At 38.4% G+C, this 16531-nt stretch overlaps 2 protein-coding genes across 2 annotated transcripts; one reads left to right on the top strand and one right to left on the bottom strand.

Moving 5' to 3' along the window:
* Positions 1-1592: 1592 nt before the first annotated feature.
* Positions 1593-6103, top strand: LOC104624718 (PI-PLC X domain-containing protein 1-like). Its single transcript, XM_010292159.1, has 4 exons — positions 1593-1642; positions 3180-3264; positions 4646-4829; positions 5811-6103. The coding sequence occupies exons 1-4, from the start codon at positions 1593-1595 to the stop codon at positions 6101-6103; spliced, it is 612 nt and encodes a 203-aa protein (XP_010290461.1).
* Positions 6104-8289: 2186 nt separating this feature from the next.
* GTPBP6 (GTP binding protein 6 (putative)) lies at positions 8290-16122 on the bottom strand (the record flags this gene model as incomplete). The annotated part of the gene is made up of 9 exons (XM_010292158.1): positions 8290-8549; positions 9039-9191; positions 9502-9650; positions 11044-11252; positions 12261-12419; positions 12863-12933; positions 13661-13791; positions 15488-15558; positions 15985-16122. Coding segments are annotated over 9 exons (1223 nt in total), but the record flags the coding sequence as incomplete, so codon positions are not given.
* Between the last annotated feature and the right edge of the window lie 409 nt (positions 16123-16531).

The following is a 16531-nucleotide window of genomic DNA, read 5'->3' as shown; positions in this document are numbered from 1 at the left end:
CTTTCCAACCTTAGTGATTCTGTGATAATAGAAGGGACACAACCACCGTCCACTGCCCTGTCTGAGTTTTATTTAAGAAAAAAAAAAGAAAAAAGTGTGTGCGTGTGTTAAATACAGTCTGTACTTTGTTTATACAATTTAAAGAATCCATTTTCTGCCTTTTCACAGAAATAATTGTAAATGAACTTTCAGGCTATTTAAAATAGTTTAGGTTAGAAGTGAGGAAGTGACCTCTGGAGGTCATCTGGTCCAACCCCACCATGCAAAGCAGAACAAACTTCAAAGTTATATTGGGCTGTGTCCTGTCCACTCTTGAATATCTCCAAGGGTGGAGATTCCACAACCTTTCTAGGCAGCTTGGTCCAGCGTTTGCTTGGTCCAGCGTTTGACCACTCTTGCAGTAAACGTGTTTACCATCTGTCTATCTGATCAGAATTTATCTTGCTGTAACTTGTGTCTGCTGACTTTCATCCTTTTGCTATGCATCTCTGAGGAGTGCCTGCCTCTCTCTTCTATACATCTGCCTGCTAGGTGTTTGCAAACAGGAGTAAGACCTGTCCATAGTCTTCTCTTCTTCATGCTGAACAGAGCCAGGTATCTCAGCCTGTCCTTGTTTGTCACGTTCCAGCCTCTGCTCATTCTGGACTCACTCCAGCATATCAATGACTTTTTTTGTACCGGGGAAGCCAGTACTGGACACAGTACTTGAGAATAACAAGATATAGGACAAGAGGAAACGGGCTCAAGTGGCACCAGGGGAGGTTTAGATTGGATGTTAGGAAAAATTTCTTCACCAAAAAGTGTTGTCAAGCACTGGAACAGGCTGCCCAGGGAAGCGGTGGAGTCGCCATCCCTGGAGGTATTTAAAAGACGTGTAGATGTTGTGCTTAGGGACATTATTTAGTGGTGAACTCAGCAGTGTTAGGTTAACGGTTGGACTTGATGGTTAAAGACGATTAAAAGATCTTAAAGGTCTTTTCCAACCTAAATGATTCTGTGATTCTATGCAGCCCCACAAGTGCCAAATAGGAGGGAAGAAATCCTTCTCTTGACCTGCTATCTGTGCCGTTGCTAATGCATCCCGGTTTGCAGTTGACCTTTGCCACCAGGGCACAGTCCTGGCTCATATTCAGCTTGGTGTCAACTAGAACCTCCAGGTCCTTTTCTGTAAAGCAGCTTTCTACTCACCTGCCCCCAGCCTGTCCTGGTGCATAGGGATAGTCCAGGTGCAGGACTTTGCTTTTGCCTTTGTTGAGCTCCATGAGGTTTCTGTCACCCATGTCCCCAGCCTGTCAAGGTCTCTCTTAATAGCATCTCTGCCCTCAGTGCATTTCAGGTGGCATTGACTTTCTTTCCTGGGCGTGAGCTGGATCTGACCTTCCAAAAACATAATATGCTTTCAGTCACCCTTATCTCCAGAAAAGCTTTAATTTAAATAATCAGAAATTATTTGATTGCTGATTTTTAGAAGTTGAGCTTTTTAGCTTCCTCCTTTTTACAAGGTGTGGAAGCTTTTAGCAGTTAAACAATTAACATTTCAAAGATGCATAGAAACAGAGGATTTTCTCTGGAGATATGAGGGATACACGATAATGATGACCCTCTTTGCGATTCGAATTCAGCCTTTGAAGCTGGTGTATCGGTAACGGGTGAGTATTACCATTTCAAAGCATTTTGTACAGCAGAGTTAAAGTAGAACAATTCTCAGCAAAACTAGGGGATTCTGAATATTCAGGCCTCAGCTGAATAACTGAAGACCTGAGTGACACTGTTTTATTGTTTCCCCAAATAACTGGAGCGCGTAAGTCATAGATGAGCAGAGCAATACTGGAGAAGATGGTCAAATTTGCTTTCGGACACATGGCTAGCTCTCAAAAAGAAAAAAAGTTATTAATTGCAAAAGGGGCAAGCTGCTGCTGATAGTTTGTTGAACGAAGGTGATGAACGAATGGTTTGACATCACCTGACTGAAGAAAGAAGAAAGAAAGTTTCTGAGCGGTGTCCAGGGGGAGGGAGGAAGGACACTGGAGAAGAGAGAAGTCAAGTATTTTCCTCAAGCAGGAGGACTTTATTTCTATGGGGTCTGTGACCAGCACAATGGATCTCACCACTTCTGCACGTGATACCGTTGCAGGTTAGGTAGCTGTGGGGTTTTTCAGGATTTAACATCAAATATCCAAGTACTTGCTCACTTATTTTAAAATAATAATCTGTTATCTACTGTCTTTCAAGACTGCAACTTTGGCGTCATACAAAAGTAAGTGTCAAAGTATTTATGAACCAGCTGCTTTAAGTAGAGGTCTGTATGTAGTACTGGCACAGGCCACAGCGTGACAACATTACATTGTGTTTAAAATTTTAATTGCCTTAACTATTCAAGGTGTCTTGCTTTGATCTGGATTACTAGGGTTTAAAAATCCCTTGTTAGCCATCTACAGTTTCACTTCTGCTTTGTTTGCAAAATAAGCACCTGTGCTCATGTACACATTTCTGGTAGGGTTTTTTTTGGCTCTTATCCCAATCTGTCCCCTTTTTTTTTTTTTTTTAAAAAAAAAGACTTCAGCTTTAGAAAGGCAGCTGGAGCAAATCAAAGGCTTCTGTCAACCACAGATTTTTGTAGTTTATGAGTAGCTTATGTCTTAATTTTGCAGCATTTTCTGACCTAATTGGGGTTCGCACTCTCTTTCTTGGATGAAGCAAGAGGGATTCCCTTGTTCATTCAGCCCTTGGCTCTCTTCAAAGATTTACATAAAAAATTTTCAACTGCCTTTGGCTTTTATTATAATTAATAAGTTAATTGGAACATCAAAAAGCCACCATTTTCTTTTCACAAGCAACAGTTACAGCTTTTAACCACCAAAGTTCTTAAAAAAAACAATGCCTGTATTAAGTATGTTGGTTTTGCAAATAAAACTAGTCAGATGGTAACTTTTGAGGATTGGAAAATGTCATTTCATATCGAAACACTTAAATCTAACAACAGACCTCTTTCAGCCTGTCTGTTTGTCTTTCTTAGAAGATTTCTGACTCAAGTCTTCCCTTCTCTCAATTCAAAATGTCTGGGGCACCCCGATTTCAGAAACTTTCCACTTAGAGAAATCAGAATTTATTTATCTCTTGAAAACTTACATTTAGACTTACCAAGTCTTAAACAGTTCAATTTTCATTTTGGTCAACAGCTTGATGTTCAAGTGGAGACCAGTGTTCCTCAGGAGTCGGTATTGGGACCAGCGTTGTTTAACATCTTTGTTGGTGACATGGACAGTAGGATTAGAGTGCATCCTCAGCAAGCTTGCTGAAGACATCAAGCTGTGTGGTGCGGTCAACACGCTGGAGGGAAGGGATGCCATCCAGAAGGACTTTGACAGGCTTGAGAGAGTGGGCCTGTGCAAACCTCATGAAGTTCAGTAAGGCCAAGTGCAAGGTCCTGCACATGGGTTAGGGCAATCCCAAGCACAAATACAGGCTGGGTGGAGAATTCATTGAGAGCAGCCCTGAGGAGAAGGACTTGGGGGTGTTGGTTGGTGAGAAACTCAACATGACCCGGTGATGTGTGCTCGCAGCCCAGAAGGCCAACTGTATCCTGGGCTGCATCCGAAGCAGCGTGGCCAGCAGGTCGAGGGAGGTGATTCTGCCCCTCTACTCCACTCTGGTGAGACCCCCACATGGAGTCCTGCATCCAGCTCCAGAGCCCTCGGCACAGGGAAGACATGGACCTGTTGGAGAGGGTCCAGAGGAGGCCACCAAAATGATCAGAGGGATGGAACACCTCTCCTGTGAAAGACAGGCTGAGAGAGTTGAGGTTGTTCAGCCTGGAGAAAAAGCTCTGGGGAGACCTTACAGCAGCCTACCAGTACCTAAAGGGTGCCTACAAGAAAGCTGGAGAGGGACTTTTCACAAGGGCCTGTAGTGGTAGGACAAGGCGTAATAGCTTTAAACTGTAATAGGGTAAATTTAGGTTAGATGTAAGGAAGAAATTCTTCATGATGAGGGTGGTGAGGCACTGGAACAGGTTGCCCAGAGAAGTTGTGGATGCCCCATACCTGGAAGTGTTCAAGGCCAGGCTGGATGGGGCTTTGAGCAACCTCGTCTAGTGGAAAGTGTCCCAGCCCATGGCAGGGTGTTGGAACTAGATGAACTCTAAGGTCCCTTCCAACCCAAACCATTCTATGATTCTGTGATTCATTAACGTCTACTGCAACAAATTTGGATCAATGTGGGGCATTTGCCAAAATTATTCCTGCTTCTCTGCATCTGTATGTCTATAGCTGGGTGTAGGGCTTTGCTCCCCTCCTACCTCCTTTTACTGAAAGGGCTGTGTCTTCCTCTCTCAATAAATTTTCAGCAGTGGTATGTGCACGAGGGCTGATACGGGAATGGTTTCCTGTTGCACAGGTGTAAGACCTTGAGTTATGTACTTCACTATAGTTGAATTATTTGAGGAAAAGAGGAATCTGCTGAAGTTTCCAGGTTCCTGTTGTCCCTGCAGCTTGTAACCCAGCCAACGACCTATTTGGCTGTACGTTTAACAGCATTATGTCAACTGAATCGGTGCCTCTCTATCAAGGCAGCTTCACACGTCAGTATTGGAACTTCGGGAACGCTGCTGTGTTGCTGACTTCAACCTGGGCACGCTTTCTCTTAGGTGGTGCCGACGCTGCGGACCCTGTGGCAGCGAGGCCATCAGGTGATAGTCTCATACGAAGAGGACGTGGCAGTGGAGGAGCACGGTGAGCTGTGGCCCGCGATCCCATACTGGTGGGGAAACAAAACTGCCACTCGTGCTCTTATCCAGTATTTGGAGCGCATGAAGCGGATGGGCCGTCCAGGTAGGCACGGGGAGTCACTGGGAGGAAACAAGGGTCACGTACAGCGGCGCAAAACAAATGGGAGGTTGAGCGATTGTAGCGTTACGGGATATAACCACTTTGTGCACGCTGCGTGTGTGAGGCGTGCCCAAGTTTGCTGCGTGGGAAAAATGGGCCAGCGCAACGTCCATCTGCGTTGGTGCGAATCTGCGCGTTGGTCCGCGTGCGCGCGCAGACCTCCTGAATTGTGGCAGCTGCTTCACTTGCGTGATCCTGTGGAAAAGCAGCCCTCAGCACAGACCGGCTCGCTGGCGCTGTCGTGCTCGTCTCACAGGTAGGAGGCTGCTCCCTCGACCCAGCGCTTGCCACTTCGGGCCGCGCTGATGATGCGGGCAGCGCGTTACGCTAGCCTTGTTGTGAAAAGAAGCCCCTACAAGAACGGCGCATAAAGGCTGTCGCTACCTCGGGACGTAGCGGTGCTCAAGCGTGCTGGCGTAGTCTTAAGCCAAAAGGAATTTGGTTCATAACCTCCAGCGCAGCTCCGCGGTGCGCGCGCGTGGGGTGACGAAGGCAAGAGCCGCTTCAGGAGCGTACTCCCCGGCCGAAGGAAGACGCTCGCGTAGGTGCGCCCTGTGTTCCCGTCCATCTCCGGGGGCAAGGCTAAGCATTTGGGAACCAACCCTTACAGAAACAAACATAATTTAGAAAGGAGGACTAGTTAGTGGAGAACCTTTAGTCTGCAATGAGTGATGTAGATAAATTTAGCCAAACTGGAACGGTTTGATAACCGAGTTGGGTTTTGGTGACTCTTTACTACCGCATGCAGTTGCAACGATGGGAGAGACTGCTGAAGCAGTTCTACAGATAGGAAACAACAGAGACTGTAAAGTCAGTGCTTTAATGATCCCCAGAGGAACGAGATCTGGAGTTAATGCAATGCTGAGCAGTTTCGGTTCTCCTCAGAGGAATATTTAATGTGTTACTTTCTGATTTTTGTTTCAGAAAAATTCTTTGTAGCGGGGATTAACCTTACTGAAAATTTAAGGTATATTCTCGTACATCCATTTGGATCACTGAAGAAAATGACACTCCGGAGTCTTCCATGCTTGAAAATCTGGATAAAGCAGCAGTATCCAGGACCAAAAAAAGAATGTATTAACATCATTGCTGGGGACTTCATAGGAAATGATGATTTTGTCAAAGATGTGATAGAACTTAACACAAAAATTAATCCTCTATTACACTGTCAAAGTAAAGGAGCTGGAACAAATAGCATTTCATTCTCAGCTTCTTAATCTGCAAAAACCTGGAAAGGCTTTGTCTGCGTTTAATGTGTCCTGGTTTAAATATCCTGGATCCCATAAAGGTCCAGTTAATGTAAAACAGGGGTGTTTTAAAGATTCAGTAAGAAGAGTGCTCTTAGCCTCATCAGGGTTTCAAGGCCTTTTCACAAAAAAGAGAGCAGGCAGACCTGGCTGAAGTCTCTAGAGAACTATGGTATCTGTATAATTTACTTGGAGGTGCTCAGACTCTGTAGCAGTTGGCAATAGTGAAAGTCCCAAGAACTTAATCCCATTTTATTTTACATATGAGCAAGGAGAAATATGTCAGTGGCTGCATGGATTATTTTGTGGCAAGACTGTTATCTTTCTTACAATTGTAAAGATATTCTGCACTACTTGCAACCCCAATTCTCAGTATATCAGTGTGAAACTGACTTGTCTGTTTTCATAGTTTGTGTTAAATATAGGAGAGGAACAGTTTAAAAATGTTTTTGATATATCAGAGATACTATATTGACAATCCTATTTGACATGATTTTTTTTATATACATCAATACATCATTAACATTCAAGATCTAGAAGCTGCTGTACTGTTGTTGTGTGACAAGTATCAGTTATGAGCCACTTTACCAACAGGGCAGTCACAAAATTCTTCACGATTTGCAAGAGGTATATGTATTTGAACACTGATTATTTTTATCAGTCATGCCAGTTCTGCAGTGATAGATATGAAGACTAGGCACTTAGACAGTTTTGTTTGTGGTAATGAAATCTGTTTTATTAGGTGTGCCAAAATATGCCTTACACTGAAAATGAACATATGAAACAAATTCCTTCTCTAAACTCAGATTGCTCTAAAAATCCAGATTCTTGGCTTCTGTCATGCTCATTTGGGGTTTCACAACTGGTCTTTTATTCACCTATTCTAATTATAGTTATTTTTCCTCTCAATAAGTGTTTTTTGCTTGTGTAAAAACTAAGGGGTTGATGTTGTTTGCCACTGCGTATCAATTCTATTTTTCTGTTTCTTTAAATGAACTGTGCAATAACAGATGATCATGAAGATAAGAGAAATGGCAAGCATCAGGACTAAAACAAAACCAGGCATTGTATAAAGGTCACTATGCAGCTTCATCAATATACCTCACTTTTGAGATGCACCTTATATGCAAAAGCTGAGTTCAAATGTCTGGCAAGATGTTCACATTTGCAGTAGGTATTTGCAGAAGTCTGAAATCAACTGCAGCCTGACAACAGATCAAACTTGCCATAGACTTCTCAGCATGAAAGGCAAAGATGCTACCTCCTCATGTAACCTCTTGCAATTGCAGAATTTGTCAAGAGTAAAATCCCAAACATTCCATTTATACTTGTCTCTATGTATTTCACACTGAGCAGTCATTCAGTTTTGGGTTTGGTGTTTTTTTTTTAGTCACTACCTGCATGAAGTGTTACGTTATACATACTCAAAATGTTTTTCTGCCTATCTTTTGTACCCTCTTGTGACTCTATGAAAACTTGATCTCTTTGTGTAATATGGAGTGAAACAGTTTTGCTTCTACTTTCTGTGACTGATTGGTTCATTAGTTCCCAATAGTAATTCATAACTTGGGTAATGGATCAGGTTTTGTTCTTTTTTTTTTTTCCTTTGTGAAATAATTTCATACAAAATCCATGGTTTACTGTACCTAAAATGTTTTCTCTTTAAGAACTGACACAGTAATAGGTATTGTGGATAAATTATTGTAGGCAAGAAAACTGTATGTTCACAGCCAACTTTATTTGTTGCTTAAATATACAAATCCATGGCTTTTTGCTTCACTGCAATAAGACATGGCAGTTATTTTACTTAAATATGTATTAAAGCAGAATGCATGAACCTATCTGTATTATTTATAAACAGCCAACAACATTTTGTTCACTAATTGTTATTTTCCAAGGACCGCTTGGGACACCTTAACTACAATAAATACTATTTTATTCTGAAAAATGGGGCAAAAGGCTTTATTTATATAAGAAACTTGGTACTTTTCTGAAGGTTAATTCAGATGCCATCCAGTGATTTCCATGTGTTTGAGGTCCACAGCTTATAGCCAACAACTGTTTTAACATTAAAAATTTAGTGCTGTCCTTGCACTTGCCGACAGAATGAAGCTCAAAGCTCTTACAGTTTCCAAACAGAAGTTTTCTGAAACAATGTCCATTTCTAAAATGTGCCAAAAACATAACTCTTCAACACCCAGGCTAATAGGTCATTAACTTCATTTCACATCCTCTTAATGAGATCAGTTTCTTTTCCTAGAAAAAGATGCGGTTTCATGGCATAAAAATCTTACTGTTAGGAAAGAGGTTTTTGTATCTGCCAAAAGCAGCATCGCCGATGATCACCTTCACCCTGGCTGTGCTGTCCTCAGGCATGACTTCTACTTCCTGAACTGTTGCTTCTTTATAGAGCCAACTGTAAAAGTAGAAACATATTATCATCCTAAAAGGTATGACATACTGCATAAAATGTGATCTTTGCTTTAGGTCAACATGTTCCAATCTAGGTAATTTAACACTTTAAAAGGTGAAGTGCTTCACTTACTTTTCATTTACTACTTGCTGTTTGGAAATAGGGTATACTCTTTTCATAAACTTTTCAGATTTGTGTTTTTATCAGAAATCTGGATCCAGGACCAGTGGCTTGGTCTTTCAGGAAGTATGTTTTATTGTACTAACACACAGAACTCTGTGAAGGACACTCAGAAGCAGACTAAGGTATCTAATGGGGATATTTCTTCTCAATAGGTCATAAAACTTCAATAATTATCTCTGTAATTCTTGTCAGATTAAAATCAGTATGATATGATTTGAAAATTTTAAGACATGCAAGACTGTGCAAGACATTTAAGACATGCAAATTTCATATTTCTCTAAGTCCCCCTTACAATTCGAAATTATTTACCTTAGCTGAGGTCCCTCTAAGTTGACATTAACTGTCAGAATCTTCTTCCCTGTTGCTGTCAAAATTTTTTTCTCTATTTCTTCCTTCAACTCTTCTAAACCATGTCCATGTAGAGCAGAAATGGCTAAAGCATTTTCTTCAGTGGGTTTATATCTGAAAGGTAACAATTGCTAGCACATTTGTGCATAAAGATTAGGTTGTGAAAATATTCCAAGCAGCGACAACTTAACTGTGTTACTTTATACTGGCAGCTTCCTACAGAAGCTACTTCTTGTATAACTCAAGTGATTTCTTTTGTAATTAAAAGATAATTAATTCTTTTTAAGACCATAGTTACATATGTAAAAGATTGAGAAACACTATTAAATGTAGTCAGAAGTGTGAGAGCTTTTTTCTAGACTAAGAATCTAAGAGCTGCTGGGACATAAGAAATGTTTAAGTACACTTAGCATCTCCTGCTTACCTTTCTATCAAATCCACTTTGTTATGAACTTCTACCATCGAGTCCAATAAATGGCTGGGAAGATTAAGATTCTTCAGAACTGACAGAACTGTTGCTTTCTGGAGGATTGTTTCTGGATGAGTAACATCCCTCACATGAACTATCAGATCCTAGCAAGCATCAATACACAAGACAGTGACTTAATGAAACACCAGTTACCATGTTGTAATTGCTAATTCATATAAGATACTTTCCTATCCATTAGATAGTACACTGGGAGGTTAACACTGTAAAATGAACTACTAAAACAGTATTAAGCCAATACTGTCTTTTGTACAATGATGAAAGAAAATCTGTAGCAGCTTAGTTTTTTCTCTCCACAGTGAGTATGAATTGCCTCCAACAAGCCTGAAACAAATCCTGTCAATCAAGCTAGTTACAGAATTCAGATTTCAAATAACTACTGATCTAATTTTTCAAAGCCAAGGCTGTGTAAGAATAAGGCTTCAAAAATACTGGAGAAGAAAAAGACTAAACTCTAAAAAGGTTTTAGAAGAGTAATGGCTGAAAAACTGTTTGAAAAAGAAAAAAACCTGCAAACCATAGAACTTGCAATTCTATTTTTACATTCAAAATGCAGAAGATGACTGTCTTCATTCTTAGCTCTTGAGATACTATTACTGGTGCTTCACTTAGAAAGCTTTATACAAAAGTCGCCAGTTTCAAGTGCATACACAATCATGTTTGCCATGATAAAAACCAAGCAACCAAATTCAGTATTTGCATTCAAAATGTTTGTCGTCTTTGCTCAAGATTGTGCTTCAAACTTCTGAAAATTAGTGAGAAGTACATTTCTTGCCTTTCATTTAACACTTCAGAATAAGAGACAAACAGGATAGTTGCAGCCAGATTTTCAAAGTCCTATTATTGCATGGTGAAGAGTCCAATCCTCAGAAGCATTCCAGCATCCAACTACCACTGAATTTCATTACTTTTCATGATACAGGCCTTTTGTTTTACATGTCTGTGTATATGCAGCTTTACACTTTGCTATAATACAGGAAACTAGTTTTAATGAGAAAATGATTGGAAAAGTACATTTCTGTTTATTACAATGCTGCCTGCATCACATCACAGTCGCCCACTTTTAGTGCTATAGGAAACTGTAAGTTAAAAACAGATCATTCCAGAGGCTTTATTTCATTTTTAACTCTCAAGAAAGCGAACTTCAACTTATTCTGATGTACTAGGTTTAGTTTAGGTTTTCATATATTTAATCAGCAAAATCTGACTTGTCTGGTTTACATATCATGGAGAAGGACACATATACTCCAAATAAACCCTTTCTGAAATCTCTTTGTATCTATATATTCTATATAGTTTCAAGTGTCAGAAAACTGGCTTATGGTAAGATATTTACCTTGTTATCTTAGAAGACTACTAGAGCCAGCCAGATCCTTCTCTAAGAAGAGCATGCCAATTAACTTCCCCCTTTTTGAAGGGGTGAGGATTATCTAAAAGGGAATTAATTTGATTTCTCAGTTTTTACAGTCAACTACATACCGAGTAAGCCACTTCTTCTAATGTAGCTGAAAAGGACTCAACCAGACTATGTGGAAGATCAGTCAGAAACCCAATAGTGTCAACATAAATAACTGCCATATGTGAGGGCAGATAGCCAGCATGCGCTGTAATATCAAGAGTGGCAAACAGCTGATCTCTGGGTTGAAGACCTGCTTCCCCACTCAAGGCTTTGATCAAGGTAGTCTTTCCTAATTAAAGAAAAAAAAGAACAAGATGTTAGTGCCTTATTTTAAGTAAAAAAAACTAATTTACGAGGCTCCGGTGAGTTATATGATGTAACATATCTTTTCATACCTATTTCACTAATTTAAATCTAGCCTATGATTAGTTATCTATTACAAACACAGTCTTAACTTTTATAACTTGGAATTGGATTTAAGGCCACATCTGGAAGCTATGCTGTTAAATCACAAGATGATCAAAGACTGAACTGACCTGCAAAGTGACCTACCCACATCTCTCACCTCTAAGACTATCTGAAGAGCGCTGCCATGACAGCATTAGGAAGCATATGCTTATGCACGCTTCAGTGCTTCTGTTGTCAAATAAAATTCAGTATTTACTTGTTAAATCCAACAACAAACAGAAGCACTAACATGTAACTTATTAGGTTTATGCTTTTATTGGGCATTTCTTCATGAATATAATACTACTGACATTTATTTAACTCAATGAGAGTTAAAGAATTTAAAGAATTGATGTTGTGAGTCACAGAATTTAGTCATTAAAGTGCTCAGTATATACCCTAGTTAAAGTATTCCAATTATATGTACAAAATTGTAATATATACATACATAGTTGAATCTTCAGTTTTAAAAAATATGGAAGTATGACATTTAAGAAAAACATACAGTGTAATCCAAATCTTTGCATATATAACTGGTAACAAAATTAGTGCAAGTTAAGTTGGGAGACTAACAGTACAGTCTTCAGCACTATATATAAAATCTTTTTGGCACAATAGGTGCTAGGCATTTCTCCAAAATGTGTCTTCAAGACTGAGGAAAAAACCAAAATTTAACTGCAACAAGCATAATTTTCTTTCCTAACTATACCCTAACTGACAAATATTCATTACACAACTTAAATCCTAATTAAAATACGAAGCCTATTCACACCGAAGTGAGTTTCTGGGTAAAGTTTCTAATTAAAAATTAGACCATGTAAGCTCTTTCATGTTACAATTTTTTGCTTACCACAGTTAGTATAGCCCATTACTGAGATAATCGGAAACTCGCGTTTTCTGCGCTGAGTTCTAAGTAAAGACCTTTTTTTTCTTAGTTTCTCCAGGGCACTCCTAATTTTAAGTTCTTTTTCTTTCAAGATACGATGCTGTGTCTCCATGAATGTTTCACCTGAAAAATACAAATGAGTAATTGGCAGAAAAGTCTACAAGAGAAATAGTAAACCAAGTGATGTTGTGCATTTGGAAATCAAGTGAGCTAGCATTAGGGAATATGAAGTTATAAATAACCAACTAAAACTATGTTTTCTTGCCTAAGAGTCTGAATGATAAGTAATTATTAAAACATATGCAAAGCACTCTAGAATAACCATGTACACTTATGATAAACCTCTGTAGCAGGAAATACTCTGTCCATGGTCAGTTACTGAGCCAGTACAAACTAAAACTTTAAGTTACTTTCCAATAAATTTTTGTATGTTCACTTAATTAGATGCAGAACACAAACAGTTTCTCCTCCTGGCCTCCTCCAAATAAAATAAGATAAAATTAAATGTGTTTAAAGGCTATGGGAGAAAAAAAATCTTCTAATTCATGAGAATATTTAGACTTTACCTGAGCCCATGATGTACCTTGATCCGCCTCTCTGCTGATCTAGCCAAGACACCTCATTTTTCAGATTTGACCTGTCAGTGGAGTAACAGGTAATTAGAAGCAACTTTCTTTAATCAAGCTATCCTAAAATGCCTAACAAATGTGAAGCAGTAGTAGATATTCTAACAGTATGAATAAAAACACTAAATGACTCCAAATAAAACCTGCTCATCGCGAGAAGCCTGGTGAAAAAATCCAGATTTTCCTGTCTCCTCAGCTGTGGTTTGAAGAATCATGCAACTCTCTTAGCAAATTATAATGGCTATTCCAAAATTTCAGAGAGCCAAAGATGCCTCATACATTCACACAACTCACATCAACAGCCACGTACAAATATTTCTATGCCACGTAATGTAGAAATGTGGAAAATTCAGATACAAATTAATGCCGTTAATCTTTCTTGTTTATAGCTTTCCCTATTAAACCCATCAGAATTATAGATGGGATACACATACCCAATTCCTACACATTCTTGAAATCCATCTTCCACATTAGAAAGAACCGGGACCTTTTAATCAGAAATATATTTTGCAAGATTATTGAACACTGTCTGGTTTTGCCTGTCAGCACTGTAGAAGCTTAAAACAATGACATTATAGCAAATATTTCTAATGCTCTAATCAATCATTGAGCATACTATGCAAGCACTGAAACAGCATCATTTTGCTTTACAATATAGTATTACCATTTTTGTTACTGTAAAGAACTAGTCACTAAAATATGTAAATATCAGCATGTGATTTGCACAGCTCGAGGTACCTGAGAAGTGGAATTTCAGCCAATGCTATCTGAAGTTTTGCTTCTTTGGTCCGGGCATTACAACGAAAAATGTGAAGTACAACTGTGTATCTGTCAAAGACTTTCACGCCCCAGGCATCTTCTAGTTCTTTCTTTAGCCATGTAAGACAAAACAACCTAGATGTTTTCTGTCTGCCACAGTATCAGTACATCAGTTCCTACACAGCACTACAGCTACGGTTAGCTGATGGACACTTGAACTCAGAGGTTTTCAGGATGCCATTTCATTGGATGGGTAAGGATTATGAGCATGGAAAGGCAAAATTTGGCTGACCACAAAGAAAGGTGAAAAAGAGTTTAGAAGGTAGAACTTTATGTCTAGGCCCATCAAATTCCAAGAGAATCCTTCCATTGCCTTTAAAGGATTCTGACAACAGCTCTTACAGTATGTCTCAGAATCAAGAATCTCAGTTGTTAAGTCCTTGCAAAAAATAATTATGAAATGCTGGTGTAGGAAAGGATGGGGATAATGTAGGAAAAGAAAAAAAGATTACTGAATTGAAAAAAAAAAAAGGGAAGAAAGCAGGAAAATTATTTCATAACCAGCTTTTCACAAAATACTTAAACTCCAACCAAACAAAAACCAAACAAAAAACCCACCCTTGCTCTAATTCAGCAAAAGACACTTAAAGTATGCAGTAGTTCCCCTCTGCCATCTCTAAAATCCAGAATGTTTATGTTTTATACACATTCTCAAACACTTTCTTGAATCAACCCTGTTAAACTGCTCTTAAGATCTAGATTTGCAAAAAGAAAAATTTTTTACCAAATCTAGGACTAAAAGAACTCATACTGTAAATCAGGCAATAAAAACTAGGAAATTGAAAGGAAACATTTTCAACTTACATTTCATCAATAAATTGGAACAGAGATGGTAAATATCTCTAATAGGTAGGTATCTCAAGCATAGATAAACCTATGTAACTTATTAGGTTTATGCTTTTATTGGGCATTTCTTCACGAATATAATACTATGCTATCTCAAGGATAGCTACCTATTAGAGATATTTACCATCTCTGTTCATTTTATAATCAGGGAAAACATTCAAAACTACCAGCAAAGCATTAATGCTTGCTTGCAGAATTTCCACGCGCTTTACACCCTGCATGATGCTGTACATGCAATAAATCTAAAAAGTATTTATTTCACTTTATCTAAGCGTTTCAAAGAGCATCTATAGTTCACGCACCAGCTGTTTTACTGCCAATGTTAAAAAAAGTGAAGCATGCTGCTCCTCTCAACATAATGCATCAATTTAAAATACGGTTTCTTTTTAAGGGTTAGGAATGGAAGTTTAAATATCTGAAACATTCAAATATAAGCTTGCTCTGAATTTACGCCTCATATTCAAAATATAATACAGCATCCACAAAACTATAGGAAAATAAATGCACTATCCATATAGGCATAAAACTTGTGCATATAGCTAATCCAAAATGTTGACATTCTTCATAACAAAAGCTGTGTTACTGCTTCCATTTTGTGAAAAAGACCTTGAGTAACTTTTCCAACATTGTAAATAGTGCCAGTGGCAAATACAAGAGCAGAGTCTATACTAAGTTGTTATTAGGCTGCTGGAAAATTTCATGTATGAGAGCTGGAAACACATATATCAATGGGACAAATGTGATAGGAATTAAGTTTCCTTTCAACAAAACTCAGTCCAGGTGGCTTCACACATTACCATATGCAAATTTAGAGTCTTAACTGACCCTACTTCTCATAACATCCATAGCTTCCAAACAATACTGATGTAAACAATATGATTTGATACTGTATTTAATTACCTTTGTTAGTGAAGATATTCTTTCCACATTCAAGAAGACAGCTGTCACATGGGGCAATTTTTTAATCTTTTCTAAAAGATGGATAACCATTATAAAATAGCGTTAAATGTCAATTCTCTTTTTAAAATATACAGAATATAAAACCATTTTGCACTGAGCAGAATGCTCACAAAATAGCAAATGGCATTATATTCTTTGTTCACAGAACAGTTGTATTTGCTTTAATTTAGTACTATGTAAAACAGTTGCCAGTTTCACTTACGTCAATGACATAAACATAGGGATTAAGTTGCCTCACACATTTTCAGTTAGCATGGGTTATTTCTATTGTGTTGCTTTTGTAACCTTAAAAATATTCTGTGAAGTTTGTTTGCAAACCTGCATGATAGATGAACAAAATTCTCTCTCTCTTCAGCTTTCATACCTATCCTTAAACAGTTCAGCTGCAGAAGTCTTCCATTTAGAATGATGCAGTACTGAAAAATCTCAGTCCTTACCTGTCAAAACCTGAAAGTTTCCTTTGCCAAAAATAAACTTCTTGTCAGGATTTTTTGTAGGAATAATTATTTTATCTAAAACTGTCCAGTTCTGAAGGGTGTCTACAAGAGCAATGGCTTCAGCAATCTGTAATTCAGCTTTAGGAACAGAAAAAAAAAAGAAAAAGATTATTTTACATATGTTAAAAAAATATATATAATACCATCATAACTTTGCTCAGATTTTCAATAACTACAGTATGTGCATGAACAGAGAAGGCTTAGCTACACTGAAATTCTACTAGGGTATTTATTTTAACCTCTAGCACAAGGACCAAAATATCTTACCTCTAATCAGAGTAATTAAACTTCTTGTTTGATGCAATTTAACCACACAAAGCATCTTTCTGCCAGTACAAATTATTTCTATGGTTGTTGATTTAGAAGAATTTTTAATTGTATTGTCAGCAAAGAAGTTACCAAGCTGTTACCCCAACAAGTGTCACAAGTAACTAGTTGGAAAATAAATTGTTACTTTCGATAAGCACAAAACCACGCGATTAATTCC

The sequence above is a fragment of the Phaethon lepturus genome, unplaced genomic scaffold (assembly GCF_000687285.1).
Source record: "Phaethon lepturus isolate BGI_N335 unplaced genomic scaffold, ASM68728v1 scaffold7628, whole genome shotgun sequence".
Classification (NCBI taxonomy): domain Eukaryota; kingdom Metazoa; phylum Chordata; class Aves; order Phaethontiformes; family Phaethontidae; genus Phaethon; species Phaethon lepturus.
Note: the sequence above shows the minus strand (reverse complement) of the source record. Positions and strands in the feature narration are given on the sequence as shown.

Coding starts and splice junctions, on each gene's coding strand:
- LOC104624718 (XM_010292159.1), top strand. CDS start 1,593: ATGATGACCCTCTTTGCGATTCGAATTCAGCCTTTGAAGCTGGTGTAT. Junction 1,643..3,179: donor CCTTTGAAGCTGGTGTATCG/GTAACGGGTGAG, acceptor TTTGGTCAACAG/CTTGATGTTCAAGTGGAGAC. Junction 4,830..5,810: donor GAAGCGGATGGGCCGTCCAG/GTAGGCACGGGG, acceptor TTTTTGTTTCAG/AAAAATTCTTTGTAGCGGGG.